This window comes from Sinohyriopsis cumingii, chromosome 2 (assembly GCF_028554795.1).
Source record: "Sinohyriopsis cumingii isolate HCF-2022 chromosome 2, ASM2855479v2, whole genome shotgun sequence".
NCBI lineage: Eukaryota > Metazoa > Mollusca > Bivalvia > Unionida > Unionidae > Sinohyriopsis > Sinohyriopsis cumingii.
In genome coordinates, this window is record NC_142962.1 from 122,096,025 (window position 1) to 122,117,964 (window position 21,940).

The following is a 21,940-nucleotide window of genomic DNA, read 5'->3' on the forward strand; positions in this document are numbered from 1 at the left end:
TTAAGGTGGAAATGAACAGTATGAAGGCTCCATTCATGACACCATTCAAAACCATCAACAGTAACATAAAGCATGGACAAAAGAAATCAAACCTTTCATTCTCCTCAGGTTCATCTGTAAAGGAAAAAATGATAAATATAATGAACAGTCTCTTCAAAGATAGCATTTAAAAACTCAGGGTGAAACTTGTTCTATCATAAATGTGCTTTTTATTTAAAAATTAAAGGTTTACTAATTATTTGAAAAACACACAAACTGTATGACTACAACTAATCAAGTTTTCAAGTTTGTAACTCTTGTGCACCACTCAGTGGCAGTGTGAACTGATAACGGTTGAAGTGAGCATTTATCACCCAGCACCAGACACTTCTTTGCAGCTAATATTTACATAGAATTTCTCCATTACGTAAGTGAAATGGACAATTTTTCAGAAAACTTGTATTTAAGAATGGTGGGTAGGGAGATTGGCAATTGACATATCTTTTCTGGTGAGCAAAGTAAGGGTACCACTAAAGAACATTGCCCCTTGGTGCCTCAGGAGAGACACCACTAAAGAATATTACCCCTGGTTACCTCAATAGAGGCAACACTAAAGAATGTTGCCCCTGGTTACCTCAATAGAGGCAACACTAAAGAATGTTGCTCTCATGCCCTTTTACTCCTCATGCCACCACTGGTACTATTTATTTTAAGAATAAATTGATTGCAAATTTCTTTTTACAAAAAAGAATCTACATCAACATCTGCTTAATAAAAATGAGATGTTTGCAACATACATCAAAGCATATAGGAAAAACTAAAACATCAATTAAGAACACATACATACATCAGAGGTCCAGTTAGACTTGAATTTTAGGGAGAAGTGACTTCACCTTTTGGACAGAACAGGAAGTACAAGCTCAGTTGGGAGAAGTGGACCCAAAGCAAGAAATGCAATATATATATATATATATATATATATATATATATATATATATATATATATATATATATATACACTGCTGTCTGGCATTTCTGCGCACCTAAGGTTTTCATGTCCAATATTGAAGCAAAACGCATACCGAAGTCGAGCGATTGGCAAAAATAAAATACAGCAATGCTTACCATTTGAAAAGATGCAATTGTCACCAGAATATTATGTTCAAAATAATATTAATAATAATATTAATTTTGGACATAGAGGATACCACCCCCCTGATTTCCTGACTCGCAATATGTCAGTCTATTCTGCGCATAGCTTTGAAAAGAAGTAATGTTTATCCATAGGGCTACAGTAATGAAATATATTACTTTGGACTGTTTCTGTCAGCAGTTCAGTCGAGTAATTAGGTCAGATTTATAGCTAATTTTACAAAATTCAATGTAAAAATGCCAATAAATTGCAAGAGATGTTAAGCAGACTAAACCAGTCTTGTAAAAAAGTTAGTATCGTTCAATATTTTATGAAAAATAAGCTATTACATGGAAGAGAAACAACAATGAATAGGATGTAATGTGTTTACAACATCTTGTTGATGGGGAAAAATTACTACAGAATTTAGAAACAGACTATATGCCTGGGAATTTGTTGATAATTTATGTTCGAGCAGCAAGTAGACACGTTGGGTAGCAGACGATTTTGTACATGTGGGACAACTTCTTGCAAAATTGGAAACTTGGATTAAAATACAGTTTTGTTTTAAGGTACACATTTCCATATTTTATATAATGTATTTATTTGTATGATTCTAAAAATTGCATAGTAAATCGAATTTTCTGGGTTACAGGTTCAAGAAGGTCATGGAGTGGGTCTTCACGTTGCCATTTAGAAATCACATTTTTATGTGCATTTCGAGTCTAAATGTGGGATATTTTTGTACACTTTATGAATATCACTTTTCTTAATTAAAGTACGATTGTTTTTTTCTGGATACAAAATGGATTTTTGACCCAAAATAGCACGTGATCCAATGTGACAGAAATGACGTATCGTTGCACAGAATTACCCAATGCGCAAAATTAGCCGACATGACGATATGTGTGTGTGTGTATATATATATATATATATATATATATATATATATATATATATAAAATGTGTGTTCTCCTATTTGAATTATGCCCTCTATTTCCTGGTATTCATATTTGCATTTAATATTGGATATAAGCAATACTTTATTTTCAAGTAGAAAATTTTCTGAGTTATTTTGGCCATATGACTCTCAAAGAGAATAATAGAAACTACATTGTAACAAATTTTAACTGAGTAACCATATTACATTATCGTAATTGCAAGTTAGTAAATATGCTTAATCAACCAACCTTAATTGACCTTTTTAGTTTTTTTAATATTTTCTTATATTTTATATACCATCTAAATGTTCACAATATTGGCACTTTCAAAGATTTCTAAACACGTCTGAAACAACCCCGTACCATGTATATGGGGCAAATGCACAAGTGTCGTCAGATCACACTGTTCGTTCTCATTTCTTTGTTGCGGATAAAACATTACCATAACTATTTATACATAACACACTAAAATGCATAAAATTACAGACATGTCTCCTTTATAGTCGGTATATGAACTAAACCCTTCTTCCAACCAAATCAACACAGATGTAAGTGTATCTATTGTTAGAAAGAGGATTTTTTTTAATGTAATCACTCACTTTATATAGCTTCATTACAACAGTTCATTTATAGGATTGCACATTTATGGTTTATTTATTTGTCTACATACTTGTAGTTATTCTAGACACTGATTAAATAGTATCTGTTTTGCAGCTTTTTTTCCATATTTTCACCAATATGAGCCAAGTAAGAAAACAACTTTGACCTTGCAAAACTTCTCACAAATTACACAAAACATAGCACTGTCCGTTTCTGGCCTATATAATTGCATTTTAAAGTTAAATCTTAAATAACATAACAGCTAGGTTTTGCTTTCTATGAATTGGACATTTTTCTGAATATATTTTTGCCCAATGATTTATGAAAACAGACACTCTAATAAACTGGTACTTCCCAGATATAAGCGATGTGGCCATTATTTCCCCATTACTGGTACACTTACAGTTTCAAAATAATTTTATGACAAAATAGTGTACAAGAGGCAGTTAAAATATCCAGATCACCAATTTTGTTCTTAAAACACAAATTGTTATTTACAAACAGTGCAACCACCTCATAATGCACCCCACCTTTTAACGCGGATGTGGCGTGGCTCCCAAAATTTTGTATATTCATTTGCACATATCAGCAAAAAAATTGTTCAAAGTACATGAAATAGTGAATAAAAATTGTATTATCATTTTGGGGAAAAGATTGCATATGAATTCAAATATAACACGATTGTGGCATGACTTCTGAAATTTTAAATAAATGTACAAGTATTTTTCTCGTACCAGGAAAGTATGTGTTGATTGTTAATTATTCTTGCTGTTGTCGTTCACATGAATAGGCGTACAAGCGATATTTATTGGAAATTTACAATGGATAAATGTAAAAAAAAAATGTATGAGAAAATTTTAGCAGTTTGAAATTCGTACAGACACCGTCCATAGACACTGGAACATAACCAGACATGATTTTGGTCTTGCATAAAAGAAGCTGAAAAAATGAAAAGGGGAGTTAGGGGATCCTCCCCCAATGGCGTCTCGAGGGGCATCGCCCCCAATCCATGGGTCCAAAAACACAATTTACACTCATAAAAAACTGCTCCTGGTGCAACCTATAATAAAAAAATAAACCAAAAAAATAATCTGAAAACCTAATAAACTTATTAAAAATGTTCAACCTGACTTCAATAATTTCACAATAATTATAGTCACATGACTTTGTTCTCCAATACTACTGATGCTGAAGTTATTTCATGTGCATGTCAGTGTTCACATCATAATTAAGTCACAATACTTTCTCAATTTTTGAAGCAAATATATTATACTTCTCTCTTTCATAACAAACCTGTAAAATAAACACCCAAGTACATCAGCTACATACAAATAATCCCATACATTCACTTGTCTTTTTCTCCAATGAACACCACTTGTTGATATGCCAGTCAAGCTCTTTTTGCGGCTTTGGCAAAGAATTCTTTAGCCTTCATTTTTTGTCACCACTAACTTTTTTGGCTGAATGTGCAATCGTTTCTTTTCCTTCTCAATGAGAGTCTTTTTCCTTTGAAGCTGGTGCTCATAACGGCGACATGAAGTGCACATATTCTGACTGAGGGCAACATCTGTTCTCTCATACACTTACCAACTAAATTTCTGTCAACTTTTCGCTCCAGCCATTCCCTTTTCCATACATTTTTTTTAACCTTTATCTAAACTTTTCGTGTCATGGTCTCTCTCAAAAACTCGGGATGCCATGTTTTTCAAGCTCTGTTCATGCTATATATTAGATGCTGAATTCAGACACATAGAGCTGGGACAAAATTATTGAACATTGTAAATCTGTGTGCAATTTTTCAATGGAATTACATGCATTATGGATGAAATGCATGCCACGATGGCACAATGGTAAACAGTGTTGATGCCTTATTCATTATATACACTAGACATGAATACATGTATATGTGCCAATGAGTTGTTCTCTGATAAGAGTTAAATACTGTAAAACCCTGCTATTAACGCAATGCCATTTTTTTGGACCCCAATTATCGTGTTATAGTGGGGTTACACTGTACTATTGTTAAAGGTTTGAAACACAAGTTTATATGTTTTTATCATCAAAGGATAACATGCATAAATTGGGCAGTGATAGGAGCCTAGCTGCTAACTTACTCTGGAAAGGATTAATGGTCAATCAGCTATCAAAACTTGGCCTAGCAACTGATAGCTTGATGAATACATTTCACTACAACACTAGCACTAACCTAGCTAAGGTGAGGGGTATCTCAAAAAGGTACGGTTAGTCAACGTACTTCTTTAAAAATCACAAGGTGAAGTCGCCTTCACTTTCATAACAGAAGAAGGCAAAGTACATTTTTAGGTGACTTAGTCACCCACTTCGCCTGGTAATGTGACCCCCCTGATATATATATGTGATATTCATCAGTATGAGCATTACCTGTACATTGATTAGGTCAGCATATAGGTCTTCAACATATCAGTAAACAATCAACCAATGTTACACACTAGTTGCAATGTCACTTCGGTCCATTACATGTAAATTTGAACTCCTTCATATTAATTAATTAATTATAACAAATGGACTAATCCATATCAGCAAACTTACCTTCATTATCAACTGTCCAGGGATGTGGTGACTCGCGAATGTATTCCCTGCAAAATGAAATTTTTTTTTAACATAATTGATATGCAAAATGTCTTCAAATGTTGAAACAGAACCTAAACTGGTGTGTTTCAACTGTTGCTATGATAACTATGTGATTCTTGCATTTCATTTGCTTTACCTAAATGAATGTGCTGTGTTAGGCCCGAAGCTCAGTAAATTCTCTTCCTCTTCAGGACTCGGCATAACATAAAGAATGTAACTTAAAAACTGGGATTATCTGTTTCTGGTCAACCTATGCACTGATTCTTTCATTTTTTTAATTTCAGCATGCAATTTGGTTGATTTTACTGCAAATATGCAAATGGTGCTGAACATTCTTAGGTCATCCAAAGAGAATTTCAAACCTTGATTGTGATGTCATCAAAGCATAATGCAGAGACGAAGACAACAAGGATGGCAAAGCTGTGAAATTTTTGTCAGAAGGATGAGAAAATAGAAATAACTTCTATCACTGTCTTTAACATTCTAGGCTTTCTCAAAATCACTTCTTCAAAGTAATTTATGACTGAACAATTTCAAGTATTTCAACTCCCAATTTCTACATAGGAAATTTTAGATAACTGGTTCAGTGCATTAGTTACGGCTAGGTTTGCCACTCATTCGCTATGCCTCCATTTGAGTTCCAATTTGGAAATTTGCAAAACGATTAAAACAAAATTTGAAAGGGATAACTAAACAAGATCAATTTAAAATCAGAAAATATGCTTGACGATTAAAACCTTGGTAAAAGTTAGAAAAATATAATCCAGGCATATGAAGTGGTCACTGTGAAAAATTCAGGCCAGTCTAATCTCTTACATAAACTTTCACAGTATTATAAAGTGATCCAAGCGCAAAATTCAGGTACGACGCAATCTAATCTCTTATATAAATTAGATATTTCCACAAAAGCATTGAGCACGTTCAATCAGCATTTCATGTGCCTGTTCTCTTCCTCAGCAAAGTTTTCACACAAAGATATTAACAGATGCAATTCACAAATCTAATAATAATAAAAATGCATCAGGCTGTATTCGTGTGGTGCTTACAGCACTCTAGATGTAAATATATGTGAAGCTACTTGATGCATCTCTTGTGTGAAAAAAGAAATATATACATGAATACCCAGAGAGAATGACATGTATAAATAATGACATAACATTTTATGTCCCTAAATGAGCAGCCACAATTGACAGTAAAGTATTTTCAACTATCGGTAATAACTTACTTGACTAAGTATGTTTCAGCAAAACTAACTCTTCTGGATGACCTTCTGGCCTTTTTCTTTGGTATATCACAACCATCCTACAAATGATAATAATTCATTAGTGTAATCTAGCAAATACTGGATATTCCCTGAATGCATTTAAGCTCATTTGATGCAGAGATAAAGCAGCCTCTTTACCAACAAGATGTGAAAATTTTCCATTAGCAGTGAAAAAATAAAACTCAGATTAGGTTAGGATTATAGTTTTCTTGTTTTCCGTTTTCCTTCTGTATATCTATTTAATTAGCATACCCTTTTAAACTGTAAACATAGTTTCAACCATTGATACTTAAGTGAGTTGAGTGTGTGTGTGTGTGTGTGTGTGATATAGATTTTTAATGTAGCTTTTAAAAAATTTCAATTAATTCGCTTCAATGTCTTTAGTGTGGCAGTTTACAGTGATGCCCATCACTGGGGCATCATGCCACAGACATGTAGCATGATGTCCCTCGAAGTCACATTATCCTGACTCCAGCCGACAAGTCCTAACACTAACATCTTAATGGTGAGCACCTAGTGAGGCGGCTGTTAGTTAAAAAATGTATAAGCCTTTAGCATGATTCGGTTCAAACCCGCAACCTCCCGCATCCGAGGCAGATGCCACTGGACAACAAATTTTTACAAAAGTCATGTTACTGAAATAAAATTAGTCAATTCTTATCAATTTTTATGTGCTGAACACGAATATGACAGTCAAATTGCAAAATTGGCTCTAGTTTTTTTGTAATCTGCAAGAAATTAATGTTTACATAACGAAATGCATTCCAATAGTAAAAGGTCAACTGTAATAGCCTACCTATAAAAAATCAAGTCATTGACTACATCTTAGATTTCTTCGCCTGTCTCTTGTACAGCTGTTCGGGAGCATCTCTGAGGAGTGTCCAGCAGTAGTCAGCCAGCATTGTAGTGGACCATTTTCCCTGGTATCTTTGTTCCATTGTTGCGATATCTTGATGAAAACGTTCGCCGTGTTCATCACTAACAATACCACAGTTGCTAGGAAAGAAATCCAAATGGGAATGAAGGAAGTGAATCTTTAGAGACATATTGCAGCCAAGTTTCTTATACTTCATCAACATGTCTTCTACTAGTTCCTTATAGTTTTCTGCCCTAACATTTCCGAGGAAGTTTGTAGAAACTAGGCGAAAAGCATTCCATGCTTGTTTCGCGTCACCTTCCAGCAAGTTGTTGAACCGGTCATCTTTGAAAAGCTCTCGAATCTGAGGACCCACAAAAACTCCCTCTTTAATCTTTGCTTCGCTGAGTCGAGGGAATTTTTCATGCAGGTATCGGAATGCTGGCAAAGTCCGGTCAATGGCTTTCACGAAGTTCTTCATCAAACCTAGTTTGATGTGAAGGGGTGGTAGCAAGATTTTCTGAGCCTCAACCAGAGCTGGGTGTTGGATATTCTTCTCTCCAATGGCTACATTCTGCCTGTGAGTCCATTCCTTCCTCATGTAGTGCATTTCCCTTGCTCGGCTATCCCACTCGCATAAGAAACACATGTATTTTGTATATCCTTGCTGCAGTCCCATTAAAAGGGCAACTACCTTCAAATCACCACAGAGGTGCCAGCTGTACTTGTTATACTCAATGGAATTCAGTAGCTGCCTTAAGTTATCGTATGTCTCTTTCATGTGGACAGCATACGCTACTGGAATAGATGGAAGAATGTTTCCATTGTGCAAAAGCACAGCCTTGAGACTCAGTTTCGAAGAGTCCACAAATAGTCTCCATTCTTGTGGGTCATGAGTGATTTTTAAAGCATTCATGAGGCCCTCAATATCGGAACAGAATATCAGATTACTTTCCTTTCTGAAGAAAGGCTCCAATTGCTGGTGGCGCTTTCGATATGCAGTAATTGTGACATCTTCTTCTAGAAGATTCCATTGTTGGAGTCTTGATCCTAGCAATTCTGCCTTGTTCTTTGATAAGTCCAAATCACGAATCAGGTCATTTAGTTCTTCCTGTGTTATTCTGTGTGGGGTTGATGATGCACCACAGTGAAAATCTGGATCACTGCATGCTGATGGACCAGGAGAAGAACAGGTCGACTCACCTTTGTCTTCGTCAGATGAATCAAGAGAATATTCTGCTGGAGGTTCTGGAATAGGAAGTCCCTCACCATGTGGAACAGGTCTCAATGCAGACGGAATGTTTGGGTAGACTATTCTCGACTTCTTTCGCTTCGTTATTCCGCTGGAAAGAGGAGGAACCAAGCAGAAGTAACAGTCATTTAGGTGGTTGCTTGGCTCTCTCCACACCATTGGGACTGCAAACGGCATTGATGACCTTTTGCAATTCAACCACTGTGAAAGCTGTGTTGTACATGTAGCACAGCATATATGCGGAGCCCAAGGCTTGTCTTGGTCACCAACCTTGCATCCGAAGTAAAGATGATATGCCTTCTTCACTTGAGAATTGATACTTTTCTTCTGGTTGGCAAATGTCACTTCCCCACAAATATAGCAAAAATTGTCCGCGGTATTAACACACTTTCGAGGCATTACTGTTCTTTATTGTACGTAAATGGATAAAATAATAAGTTTTATGTAACAGTAGCTTGAACTGTCTCGCACAACGTCTAAAATATTTTAAATGCTGAACCTATCTGATTGGGCTTTATATAGTACACTGCTTACGTCAGCTTCAGCAGCCGCCTGGCATTAGTATAATAGGCCTACACATGTATAGTACACTGCTGACGTCAACTTACTTCAGCAGCCGCATGGCATTAGTATTGCATTGCATCAGAAAATGATGCAATCAACTGTGGATGATGTGAGCATGATAGTATTATGCAATGTTACATCATTATTCCGGATGTTGCTGCAGTCCTACTGGAGAAATTTACACAGTGAAACATAGAAAATGAGGTATATGAATATCTTCAAAACGAGAGCCAATACAAATTTTTTACGGTTATATTCGTGTTCGGCACACCAAAATACTACAGATTAGGGCCTTTTCAAGTCAGTAATGATTTCACTGTTGACCAGTGTGCTCTAACCACTGGGCCACCGGAGCAGTTTTTACATGAGTTGAGAATCTTGGTTTGATTAAAGTATTGCAAGTAATACGACATAAAGAGGAAAAAAGCCAAAATAGAGCCTGATGAAAATCAGAGTACATGGCTTTTATTTCTTCATTGTTGAACAGGACAGGATTCATTGGGTAGTGTATGTTAAACAACTACATTTCACATTAAATCTTGTTTTACCAGCATAAGTACAGTTGAGATAGGAATCACTTGCTCAGTAACGATGGAGATATCTTTGCTAGTCTGTGATTCAGTTTTGGAATCAAGTTTTTGCCTGTCAGAAACGTGAAACTGCGTCATGCAGGACCATGACACACTGAATTCTGAAAAACCCTGTAGTTTTAAGTAACGTATATACTCACATAAGAGTCAGAATCAAATGCAAACAGCACAAACCCATTTCAGTAGTTACATAATGCACTTACTGTGTCAGATATGACTTTATGCAATTTGTCAGGATTAATCAGTATAAAAGACCCTGCTCTATGGGCACATCAGGGTCTGTTATTTGCAGCTGCATCCAACTTGTACATGACTGTACACAATATGCACCTTAAGATGTAATTTATAATATAAAAAAATGATGAAGAGAGTTAAATGAGTAAAATCATTGAAAATAGTATGTTCTGATGCATGACTCATTATATAAAACAAATGATAAGAGAAAATTACTTAAAAGGGTCACTGTAATTGAAGACTATTTGTGAAACTGCAACATAATGTGTTTATAATACTTACCTACCATATTTTAGTATCAAGCTTATACTGAGTAACTGTATAGAAGAAAATGAAGATGCTTCCTTTGCAACATGGCTAGACTGGCAACAAACAGGCAACTTAGGCAAAGAATATTTTTTAACTGATGCATGCTAAATGTTGAGCAATCAGGCTAAATGTTGAGCAATCAGGAGCTTTGACGCTTGTATGACAGAAAATGCACTCAAAAAGTACAAATCAGCATCTACTCAGACAATAGACAAATATGTAGTAAAGTTTTACTTGTACTGGCCAACTTTCACCAGTCAGGAGAAGAGGATGAATGGCTTTATCTAGCTCTGACATGACATGAACAATGATTACATGATAAGTTAAAATGGGTAAATTTAGTCATGATCATTTTATCATCAACAATGGCAGTTAGTGCCCAGAAATTTGAATCAACATCAACATTTATTAAGAAAGTCTTATCATCTGTAAAATCTTCCTTTAAAAACATCTCAATAAGCCTTAATAACTATACAACAAAATATCAATGAGTTAAAATGTAAATAATGTTTGTAAAACCTACAAGTTTAAGAAATAAATACCAAGTAAATAAGTAGCATTTGTGTCTCATTTTATCTTTCAATCAAGTTTCAGTGTAATCATCATAAATGCAAAATGTCCACTTGAATTATGACGTTGAAAGCATCAACTGAACCTCATAACCGTGACCACTAGCTATTACATACGTAAGACATAATTAACATGAAAAACTTTTAGCTGATAGTAACAATGCAACAAACACTTCCACAAATCAGAGATCAAAACAAAATAGACACTTAATCTGGTTCTTGCAGAAATGCTCAATGTGATGCACCTTTGCATTTTTGCAAAAACCTAATTCAGTGCTGATTTTGTTTTGATCTCTGATTTGTGGAAGTGTTTGTTGTGTTGTTACTATAAAATCAATATTTTACTAACAAAATGATAAAAATATTGAGTTTCATCATTGCTATTTGTTTTGTTCTGAAGCATTTATAACACTAAAATGTGCAAAAAGCATAATATTTTCAACAATCTTTCAGAGATTGCTTATGATTAAAATAAATATACTTTAACAAGAAAAGCAAACAACTTCAGTGGAAAAAGATATCTATTGACGATTATACCCAAAACAATTATAAACAAGTATTCAACCATCAAACCCACCACCTTTCTCAATAATGATGTCCACCCCTTTCTTAATGTTCAGACATTCCTCAGAAATTCATTTCCTCACTTATGCTACAGTCTATGTGTTTTAACCCCACTGTTATTGAGTGAGGTGTCTAGCCATAAGAACATGAGAAAAGTAGGTTGTTTTTAGGTCACGTCAGAATAAAAACTTAAGGTAAATGACTTTGCCCTCATGTCTAAATAGGGTGCAATAATGGCAAAAAGTGAACTGAGTTATGGTTTAATAAATATAAGTGATGATAAAACTTTACCACAATGTACCCCAATATATATTTTGACTCCAGGGTACATGTTAAATGGAGACAGAGGCAAAACAGTCACAACAGTGCCATTGCACAGAGGGAGGGAGGCTAACTTCCTTTTATCAAATTAACATGATCTTTCCCCCATGCAGCCAAATGCTTTTTCAGTGTAATATAAATTTGACGTATTTTTTTATTATCTATTCAAAATTACACCATATACATGCAATGTGCAATGTTTCACTATACAAGATTCACACCAAAATGTAACTCATGAGAATTAAATAAGTGAAATTCCATGAATTTGTAGCCTACACAAGCAAACTTATACTCTATGGAGTTTAATACAAAAATGCAAACAGGTTTATTTCATACTTCATTCTGTAAAAACAGGATGTGAATATTTGTACCTTGTTATCTATCACCCATTTCTGAGAGCAACATCTTTTTCAGGTTACCATCATTAGCAAAACCCAAGATGTACAACAAATTAGGAAACTAAAGACAAGATGAATATTTTCATACAGTTTTATATTATTTCTTTGTATTCTTATACTATTTGGCTCAAAGGTTTCATAAAACAGCCATATCAAACAAGGTATAAACATTCTATATATTGACCAATTTTTACTCTCACTTTTTATTTTCCACAATTTTGCCCTAGTATGGAAGGAGACAGAAGTCAATTCATCCAAATTCCAAGTCCAGTGTGGACCCCACATGACTCACCCCAGGGACAGTGAGAAGCATCTGCTGGCATAATACTATGAAGTAATTAGGAAATGGGCTACTGCATACAAGCACCTGAATAACTTTAATGAAAACATTTTCCAGTACAAGTCTTAACTCTCTGACCCCAGGCAAAAGTTGTATTGATGAAAGGTACACACACACACACACACACACACACACACACACATATATATATATATATATATATATATATATATATACACACACACACACACACACAATGATGTTACATTATAAAACTTAAAGTGAATTTGGAAAAGGCATTAATTATGCAAAAATATCATTGATTAAATAAAATATAATCCAAATGTGTCCCTATTATGATTCTTGATGTCATGAACCTACCCAGGCCATGACCAAAGGGGAAGTGTGCGATATTTTATTCCCAATCTACATTGAACTGGGTCAGGGTTATTATTATGCAACAAGTGCTAGAAATTTTGCTTAGCCAAAATGAATTCCCAATATGTTCCTTGAACCCATTACCCCACCATGGATCATGAAATATAAGTGATGAAAAAAGCTTCAACCAAGAACTTCATTACCACACTGAGAAATGGTGGTGGGTGGGTGTAATATTCCAAACAATAAGCAATTTGGTAAAGAGGTCATGGAAATTAAGGAGACTAATGAAACATTAACCAAAATGTGTCCCAATAATATAATAATTCTTGACCCCATGGCCCTACCCAGGGACAGGAACAGGTTTAGGGTGTGTATGAGCATATGGGTCTATTTGAGTGTTCTCACAGTGATCAAGTACTCAGGATTACCTGTAGAATTTGAAACTGAAGAGTCATCTACTCTTCAGCTGACATTTCCATGAGTCAAAATGTTAAACACAAGAGTAAAAAAAACAAGATTGATGAAGAAAACACAATTGTTTTATTTGTGCATCTTTGCACCAAATGCAAAACACAAATGTCTGTCCATCATCAATCCAAGAAAACTCTTTCTTCCACACATTCTGAAATTTTGTGTGCATTTTGGAGTGACCTCTTTCCATTTCTTACTGCTATGTTCATTTTCAGTAGGAATCAGTCTCACACAGACTCTCCCATATGAAGTCAAAATATTCGTCTCAGCAATTGTATTTTATGTGTAATACTAAAATCAGAAAATCAAATTTGACACAACAGAATGCACCCCATCAATAACAGAATGATGTACGTTGTGTAACAGTGACATTAGAAATAATCAAATTATCCAGAAGTGCAAACAGTAATATCTGTATATAGAGAATCAATTTAAGTCAACAATTACAAGTTTTTGGTGTGGATACTATTGTATCATCAAAAGATACATAATTTACTCACAGAAATCAATTCTCTTTGACTGCCATCTGTCATTTTTAACTTCTAATCATTGCAACGTAATCACCATCTTACTATACACTGAGGTAAATTCCAAATATCTCAGTCAATCTGTGTCACTTACACAATCTGTTTATTTTTTCGAAATAAAAAATAAAAGTTGACATCTATGTCAATTATCAGACAATGCCACACTGCCGTAGCAACTTCTTAGGAAAACAACGCTAATTGATCAACAGGTCAGGCACGTGCATAGGCTTGGTCCTTGAAATAACAAGGTCAAAGGTTATTATCTGCTAATGAGTAAAGTACTTGATGCTCAGGGCAAAATTCTGAGTCAAACTGACACATAGTGTGAGACACACACACGTTAGTTGCAGGTCAAATAAGATATCTATGTGACAAAACCCAGGAGTATGGGTTAGAGGGAAACCCTAAGTACTTTCATTTTCAACATGCATGGGACAGCTAGAACATGAACTGATGACATTGTTCATATTGATATCCCATCATATAACATGAACTATGCTTACAGTATGAACAATACACTGACACCTTTGGACCAAATTCTTAAAATGAAATTGTTTATGCAAAATTTGAATTCATTTACAAATTTCTCAAGGTCTTTTGAGTTCAATCATAACTACAAAAATATGCTGCTTATCTGATAATATATTTCAAATACAAGCTCTAGTAATATATTTCAAATATGAAGTGAAGCACAGAAGGATTTACTATATCACTTATACAGAGGAAAAAAATTCACCAAAATGTGTCCCCAGTTGTGACTACATGACCACCACATAAGGGTAAAATGTAAGAAGCAGGACTAGCACTACCAAGAGAGGAATATGTGATGATACCAAACATGGAGTGAACTGGTCAAGGAGTTATACAAATATAAGTGATGGAAAAACTACAAGCGAATCCTTAAACTAAAATGTGTTCCCATTATAATTCTTGACCCCATGACCCCACCCAAAGCTAGATCCCAGGGTCTGGAGTGGTGATAAAAGGGTGTGTATATGACAGGACTACTAAACTACAGGTACTGGAGAAATAAAATAATAAACAAAATGTGTCCCCATTATAACTCCTTATCTTACATACTCAGCCAAGATAAAATCCAAAGGCAGGAGTCAGTACTGACAAAAGAGTAGATGATGATATATTCCAAATATGAAGTGAACTGGCTTACTGAGCTAAAAGTGCTGTAAAAAAATAACCAAAGTTGTCCATACAAACACATACTCACAAATGGACAACTCAAACTCTAGATACCCTGCTTCATGGGCATAAAAAAGGATATATACCTGTACTTTATGCTTTCATGCATAAGGTATAAACAAATAATTAACCAATAATTAAAAGAATTTAAATTGCATTGTGTACTTTTAAGATATACACCAACTCTAAATGACTTTCAAAATAACCACAGATAAATATTTTCTAAATGCAGGCTTTACAGAAACTGGAATAATCACATTTACTGAGACAAAAAGTACTTTAATGTATTAATTACCTTCTGGTTTAGATCAATATCAGTCAAAGCACTCCTTTCAGTGGAGACTGTCTTCAAAATCTGTACAAATCAGAATGAAATTTTTAAAACTAAATCATCAAAGAAGAAACTGAAATAAACTTGGAATGACTTTAAATAATCCACATTTGTCCATCTGTATATTAGCAAATATTTTGCACTATGTACAACAAATCAGCTTTTTCACAGATAAAACTAACGTTATCATCATTAGGCAATGTGCCCTTATCATTTATTATGTATAATGCGACATGGTACCATAATCACTATTTATCTAACTCATTATTTCATTGAACATCTTCTAAGACAAAATTGACTGAAAGAAAACTCTCAAACTGAAAACTTTACAAACAACTTGACTTCTACACTTGATGGTATAAAATACTGTTAGGTTTCAAATCAAGCATCTCCACTGAAAGAACCGTTATTAGCATTCAATAAAATGTTTATGCATATCATTTCTTTTTAAATATAATAAAAAAAGAACCGGTCACAATAAATTCTCTTTGCAATTTTTTTTTCATTAGGCAATATGTCATTGATGCATGTTAGTGAAGGCCGGAAAATTATGGTGGTTAGAAGTATAGGACCAAATGTTTTTAGCCACGGACCTGTCAAGTGTAAGCAGCACTAGCATGTTGGACCTTTAATATTTATTATTTGTTTCATGAAATTGTGCTTCTTAATCCTTAAAACATCTGAAAAGAGTTTCAAAAGTGCACTGATGCAAGTGGAAGTCAATTGTGAGACCCTAGGTGTCCAATTTGACATGAAATCTGCAAATATAGCTTGTGATACACTGATCACCAGTCTAAACAATTGATCTTTGTCACTCCGACATTTGTCTGTTCTCAATCATAGCAAAACTAAGAAACAAAAGTATTGGATTATTATGTTCTAGATGCTACAAGTTTCTTAAGACAAAAGGCAAGTGGCTACCATTGATTTTGTCTGCTACAAGACATGTTGCAATGCATAGTGTTATGTATATTTCATTTAATTTATATTTAATTTAATTTAAATGTTTGTTTGTTTGTTAGTTTTAAATTTTTATTGTAATGTAACTTTATTTACTGGATTTGATATTGTCCAGAAATTCAGTTCAGTTCTGACTGATTTTTATTTTTATTTTTGACATAAACAACTTTACAGAAACATATCTAATGATGACCTAGTTTCTGACCTTGATTCACAACCAGTGATAGTTTTTTGTAAACAACTTTTTTATATTCTTTCTCTACATGTCAAATATGTACCAATTAGGTTTTTCCAAAGGATTGCCCCACATCCAGGCATCTGTTTCGCATTGTAGCTAGATTTATTATTGATGTTTTGAGAAAGTATAGTCATTCTTGCCTTAACACTTGAGAAGTTAAAGTGTTTTATGATGTTACCAGTTTTGGGCTTATTATTTTGTTTTCTTTAATTTATCTCGATTTCAAGTTTGTTTTCCCTGTAAATACTAGTGCTCTAAATTAATTCTTGGACAAGGACAGTTATCAAAATTTGAATTTGATTCATAATACCGTAAGTTCTTTTTCTCATTTTTACCTTGTTTTTCTAGGGAAATAAATTAAATTTTACAAAGCTTGTTGTCTTCACTTTTTTCCTGTTACGTTCTGTAAAAGCCTAAACATGTAACAATAGCTTCAAATGTCTCATGTCCAAAAAGGACTGAAATTATGATAAAAACATATTCAGACTTTCCAGGATCACTGGATAAAGGCTTGGGTAAGGTGACAAGAGGTTGTTTATGTTTAGTTCAACATGTACAGCATACAGAGAGTAAACCAATCATTCAAGTATCTTACTTAGAGGCATATAAAATTTTATAATCAGTCAATTGATAGCACGTAAAACAATCAACGACCAGATAGGTTAGAGTAAATAAATGTACCATTCTCGATCATCAAGACACAGGTTCCATGAACCTTAACAAAGCTGAGTGCACAAGTTATTCACCATGACAGAGGGACCAGAACTAGTTGATTTCTGTCCTTATGAGATCATTGCGAACTGTCTTTTTCCCTGCCATGAAAGCATAGAATTTGATACAAACACTCTGAGGAACGAAGAAACTTTCATCTGAAGTTCACGAATCTGTGAAGGAGTTTTCTCTGACTTTCCTACCCCATTTTTTTCAACAAAAATGTAAAATTATCTAATTGGTGCAAAAGATCAGAGGGCACTTGGACGATACCAAGTGAATTGTTACTTTTGGGGCTACTGACTGCATATAAATTGACTTTATGGGCGTTTTCCCATCTGTTTCACTGAACAAGCTTTTGAATTGCAAATGTGTTTTGTTTTATTTAGGTATTTGGTATCTTTTTTTAAAGAACATTTAGACTTGAAGCTTTAGTTAACTAGAGCAATGAGATTCAAAGAGGATGCACCAAAAAAAGAAATGTTCACATGATTCGAAAATTGTAAAATGTTATGACTAGCAAAAATCTTACCATTTTTTAATACAAAATAAAGAAGTCGTGCAAATTTTGAGTTTGCATTAATTTTGTTATTTTCTGTCTTTCATTTATGCTACTGCACTATAGCAAACATCTGCATGTCAGACTTAGCTGTTGAACCAGTAGGTGGACCTGGGAAATTTAGGGTCCTACTGGTCCTGGACCAGTGAGTCAAAAGCAAAATCTTTAAGCTCTTAGTGACCTGTGATTATCTCAGTTTTTGAGAGATCTTATTTGCCATGAATAAAAATATGATTCAGTTCTAGTTTTAAACAAATCATATAGAAGATCTTGCAAAGAAAACCATATCCTTGACATACAGAAGATGTTCTTTCTTCGGACTTCCGACATCTATTATTTCGTATTAAGCCTGCCTTTGACTCCATGGGTCTGAAATTAGAATAAAATTTACAAAAAAATTATCATTTGACAAAGGAATATAAATGCAGAAAATGTTTCAAATATATATTTTACACAATACAATTTATCAGTTTCTCAACAAAGGCACCTTTGGTTGGCTGAAACTGAGGATCTATGGCATTACATTAGGAAATATATGATAATCATGGAATCTATTATTGGAACAAAGTTTAACAAGGAAGTGGCATAATGATTGGCATAGAAATAAAATCAATGGCATTTAGAACAAAAAGTTATAAATTAAAATTTCTTTCCAAAAGTCTGTAATTCCAGACACAGAAGGGTGCAATGAATAAGTGTGCCTTACTTGTGTCCCTGATGCATACAACTGCATGTTGTGGAGATACACTGTTTAGCTAGAAAAAGAGGCACTTGTCCATGAAGCAAAGATCCCCCCTTCTGAAATGCATGTGCGTATAGAAAATTCACAACTGCCAACTGTCAATAAGAGCACCAAATGTTTTTGATTCACCTTTGTGAGCAAATAAAAATTTGTGATAAATGTTTAAGGAACAATTTCATTTTGTTTATGCAGAAAATAAAACATATATCCCTGGTTTTCTTTTTTCTCATCATATTTTCCCCTATTTGTGACTGTCACTAGCATGGTTAACATATGTTGTTCTGGGGGCCATAATTGACTTAAGATTCATCATACCACTTTGGTCATTTCTATGTGTGGGGAGCCATGGTCACTCAGTTGATAGAGAGTCAGACTTGAAACCCAAGTTTCATGTAGGTAAATATCTGCCCAGACTCACTTGGGTTAGCTGCCACCATATGTCATTGCAAAAGGAACTCAGCTCAAATTTCCTCTGCATAATAACCAAAAATATCTTAAAAGTGCCATTAATACCAACAAACTACATTACACCATGTAATTTGGCTATATGACTTCAATTGAAACCATGAACAACACATTATGTTTAAGGCTCCAAAAAAAGTTTTTTTATGCCAGCCCTTGCACTTTTTCCCCCTTGGTAAAAATTTTCTTTTCAAAAATGTAAAATTCTGAAATCAAGTTGTGCATCTAACTGAGCAGATTTTTGCCCAGTACATGAAGCACTTAGTACATTATATATACTAATCATTATAATATACATACATACATTATACCATGTAATTTGGCTATATGACTTCAAATGAAACAAGAGTACCATGAACAGCACATTATGTGCCCACCCTATGTGTAACACTCCTCTATCCAGATACCTAAAAGTTCTGTGCAGAAACCATTTTTCTTCTTTCTGCAAGACATTGACCTTTGCCCTTTTGATCCCAAAATCAACATATTACTTCCTTACTCAAAACAAAAGCTATAAACAAAGTATGGCGCATGCCTGTGATTTAAAACTAAAGTTCTTGTGCACAAACCATTTTTTTCTTCTTCACTGACCTTTATACAGTAGAGGAAAAAGGCTACATATTTTGATGTCATAGGTCAAGGATTTGGATTTTGTCAATATATTTTATTATTTTAAAAACTAAAATTAAAGGCAGATTGCTTGTCAAAGGGGTTTTGATACTGTCTATTCATGGCAGCTGTACAAACCTGTAGCTAGACTATTCACATAGCAGCCATGTAATAGCAGTGGAGACTATCCTCACTTCATCCGATGAGTTCAAAATATTCTAATCATCTTCCACCAGAGTTCTGATTGCACTCCACTTACTAATAATGCAACTTGACTGAGGGAGATATATCCCTAGATATATGAGTATTATCAGGCTGATATAATATATATTGAATATTTAAAGCTTCTGGGTCAAGCTCATTTTGGATCATATAATGCATGTTTTCACAATAAATCAGGTACATTACATTTTAGCAGTGGAAGCCATCTTGCTCATTTCATGTACACTGCTGCTGTCTTTTCAGATGCAATATACACATCTGTGAGAGTAAGTCTTACCCAGATAAGATACACAGCACCTAATTCCTACAGCTACGTCGATCCTGCTATACATTAATCATTATGCATATCAGAGTTGACATTTTTACATTATATTACAACGCCACATCATGTGAATAGTCCTATAACATAGTACGCTACATATCGGTTTTAACATTTTACATTCTGATATTTATATTTATTAACTAAGCCTAATAATAAAATTTTATAGTACAGTAATTATTGCACAATATAGTTAGGAATCAGATGTCAATGTGCTGTCCAAGGGAAACAATGTCTGCCATGTTTCAGCCTGTCTATGGTTTACCGCTATTATATAGTGATATCATTTACTGGAACTAAAGTCTACATAAAGCGACTTTGTACAATTAAAAGAAAAACGTCTTCCCTGACTTGAACAATAAAAAGTTTCTTGTTACCATTCGAGATATAGGCAATGTTTGGATGTTCGAATTCACCGCGCGGAATGGAGCATGCGCAGTATTAAAATATAATTTTGCAGATAACCACATCACACTTCCGGTGCTCGAAATCAACAAATAAGTATCCTTCATGTTTGGGCTATGGGATCAATCCTGTCAGTCATTAAATATTCATTTATGCAAATATACAATGACCGTTGGTGGTGTTATTCGTTTTTCGTGGATTATTTGAATTGACATATCTTCATAGTAATTGCGCTGTACTTAGCATTTTACGACACCTGAGCACAAAAGTGGCTCTATAGTGCCATCGCGACATTCAGCTCAAAAATGACGAATCGCAAAAAAATGTAGTGAATTAAATCCTTCTAACCATGTTTAATAAAATTAAGGACAATGAAATAAAATATATACGGTAAAAATGTTAAAATGCTGTTTAATATATATAAATCAACACATAAAGGTAATACGTGCAAAGTCCTCAACATGATTTAAATTTGTTGTATAAGCTGCATTCCCTTGAAAACTCCGAGATTTTCATCATGATGAAAGCACGAATTCTATGTATATGATTTACAAAAAGATGATTACTAGTTCGAATTTAAGCATTACACTATTGATTTACAATTTCTTAAATTAAATATAGGCTTTTATGGATATATTTCTCGACTTTTATTTTCAAGAGAAAACATAGGTTGTATTACGGTATTAATATGGATTTATTTTATTTAAAGATAAAAGTCTGCAGAAGTATGGCAAGCAGCGAATTATTGGAATGTCGACGATAAAAAGAGAAACTAACAGGAATTAGGAAAGTTTTTGAAATAAGCTAAATCGCAACTAAATGATCAATTTCGTAATGCCAACTGTCGATTGTTAATTTTTTTGAAGAAGAAAAAAGATAAAGCCAGAAAGAGTAAAGAAATCGATAAGTTAGCTGATAAATAAAGAGTTAGCAGTAAGGAAAATGAAAAAATAAAATGAAAGTTATTTTGTGCAACTTATACAATAATCTGGTCATGGATTTTAGTGCCCATTTATTTATTTGAAATATTTGGTATTGAAATGTCACAGTTGTAACCAATGGAAATAGTAAACATATACTGTATTGTAACATAATTTCAAGTAGGACAACTTTCATTTAATGGTTAAAATATTAATGAATTCGAAGTTTCAGCAAGTTAAGCTCATCGATAAAAGATGTAATGATCTAGGAGAAACAAATGTCAATTAAATTTCTTTTTCTGACAGGAAAACCATGTAAGTAGTGAATGGGGGCACCCTACGGACAATGGGAATTAGCATTAAAAACACCCTTGGGGCACCCTACGGACAATGGGAATTAGCATTAAAAACACCCTTGGGGCA

The 21,940-nt window shown here is 34.1% G+C and overlaps 1 protein-coding gene across 1 annotated transcript in view; it reads right to left on the reverse strand.

Moving 5' to 3' along the window:
* Nucleotides 1-20,623, reverse strand: part of LOC149805725 (uncharacterized) — a 109,784-nt gene extending 89,161 nt beyond the window's left edge. The window contains exons 1-6 of the mRNA XM_089934696.1: nt 20,570-20,623; nt 18,138-18,207; nt 15,335-15,394; nt 6,488-6,564; nt 5,221-5,267; nt 93-114 (exon numbers count right to left, since the gene is read on the reverse strand). Of these exons, the coding sequence (XP_089790822.1) occupies nt 93-114; nt 5,221-5,267; nt 6,488-6,564; nt 15,335-15,394; nt 18,138-18,203 (272 nt within the window). The 5' untranslated portion in view covers nt 18,204-18,207; nt 20,570-20,623. The remainder of the gene's footprint in view (nt 1-92; nt 115-5,220; nt 5,268-6,487; nt 6,565-15,334; nt 15,395-18,137; nt 18,208-20,569) is intronic.
* Between the last annotated feature and the right edge of the window lie 1,317 nt (nt 20,624-21,940).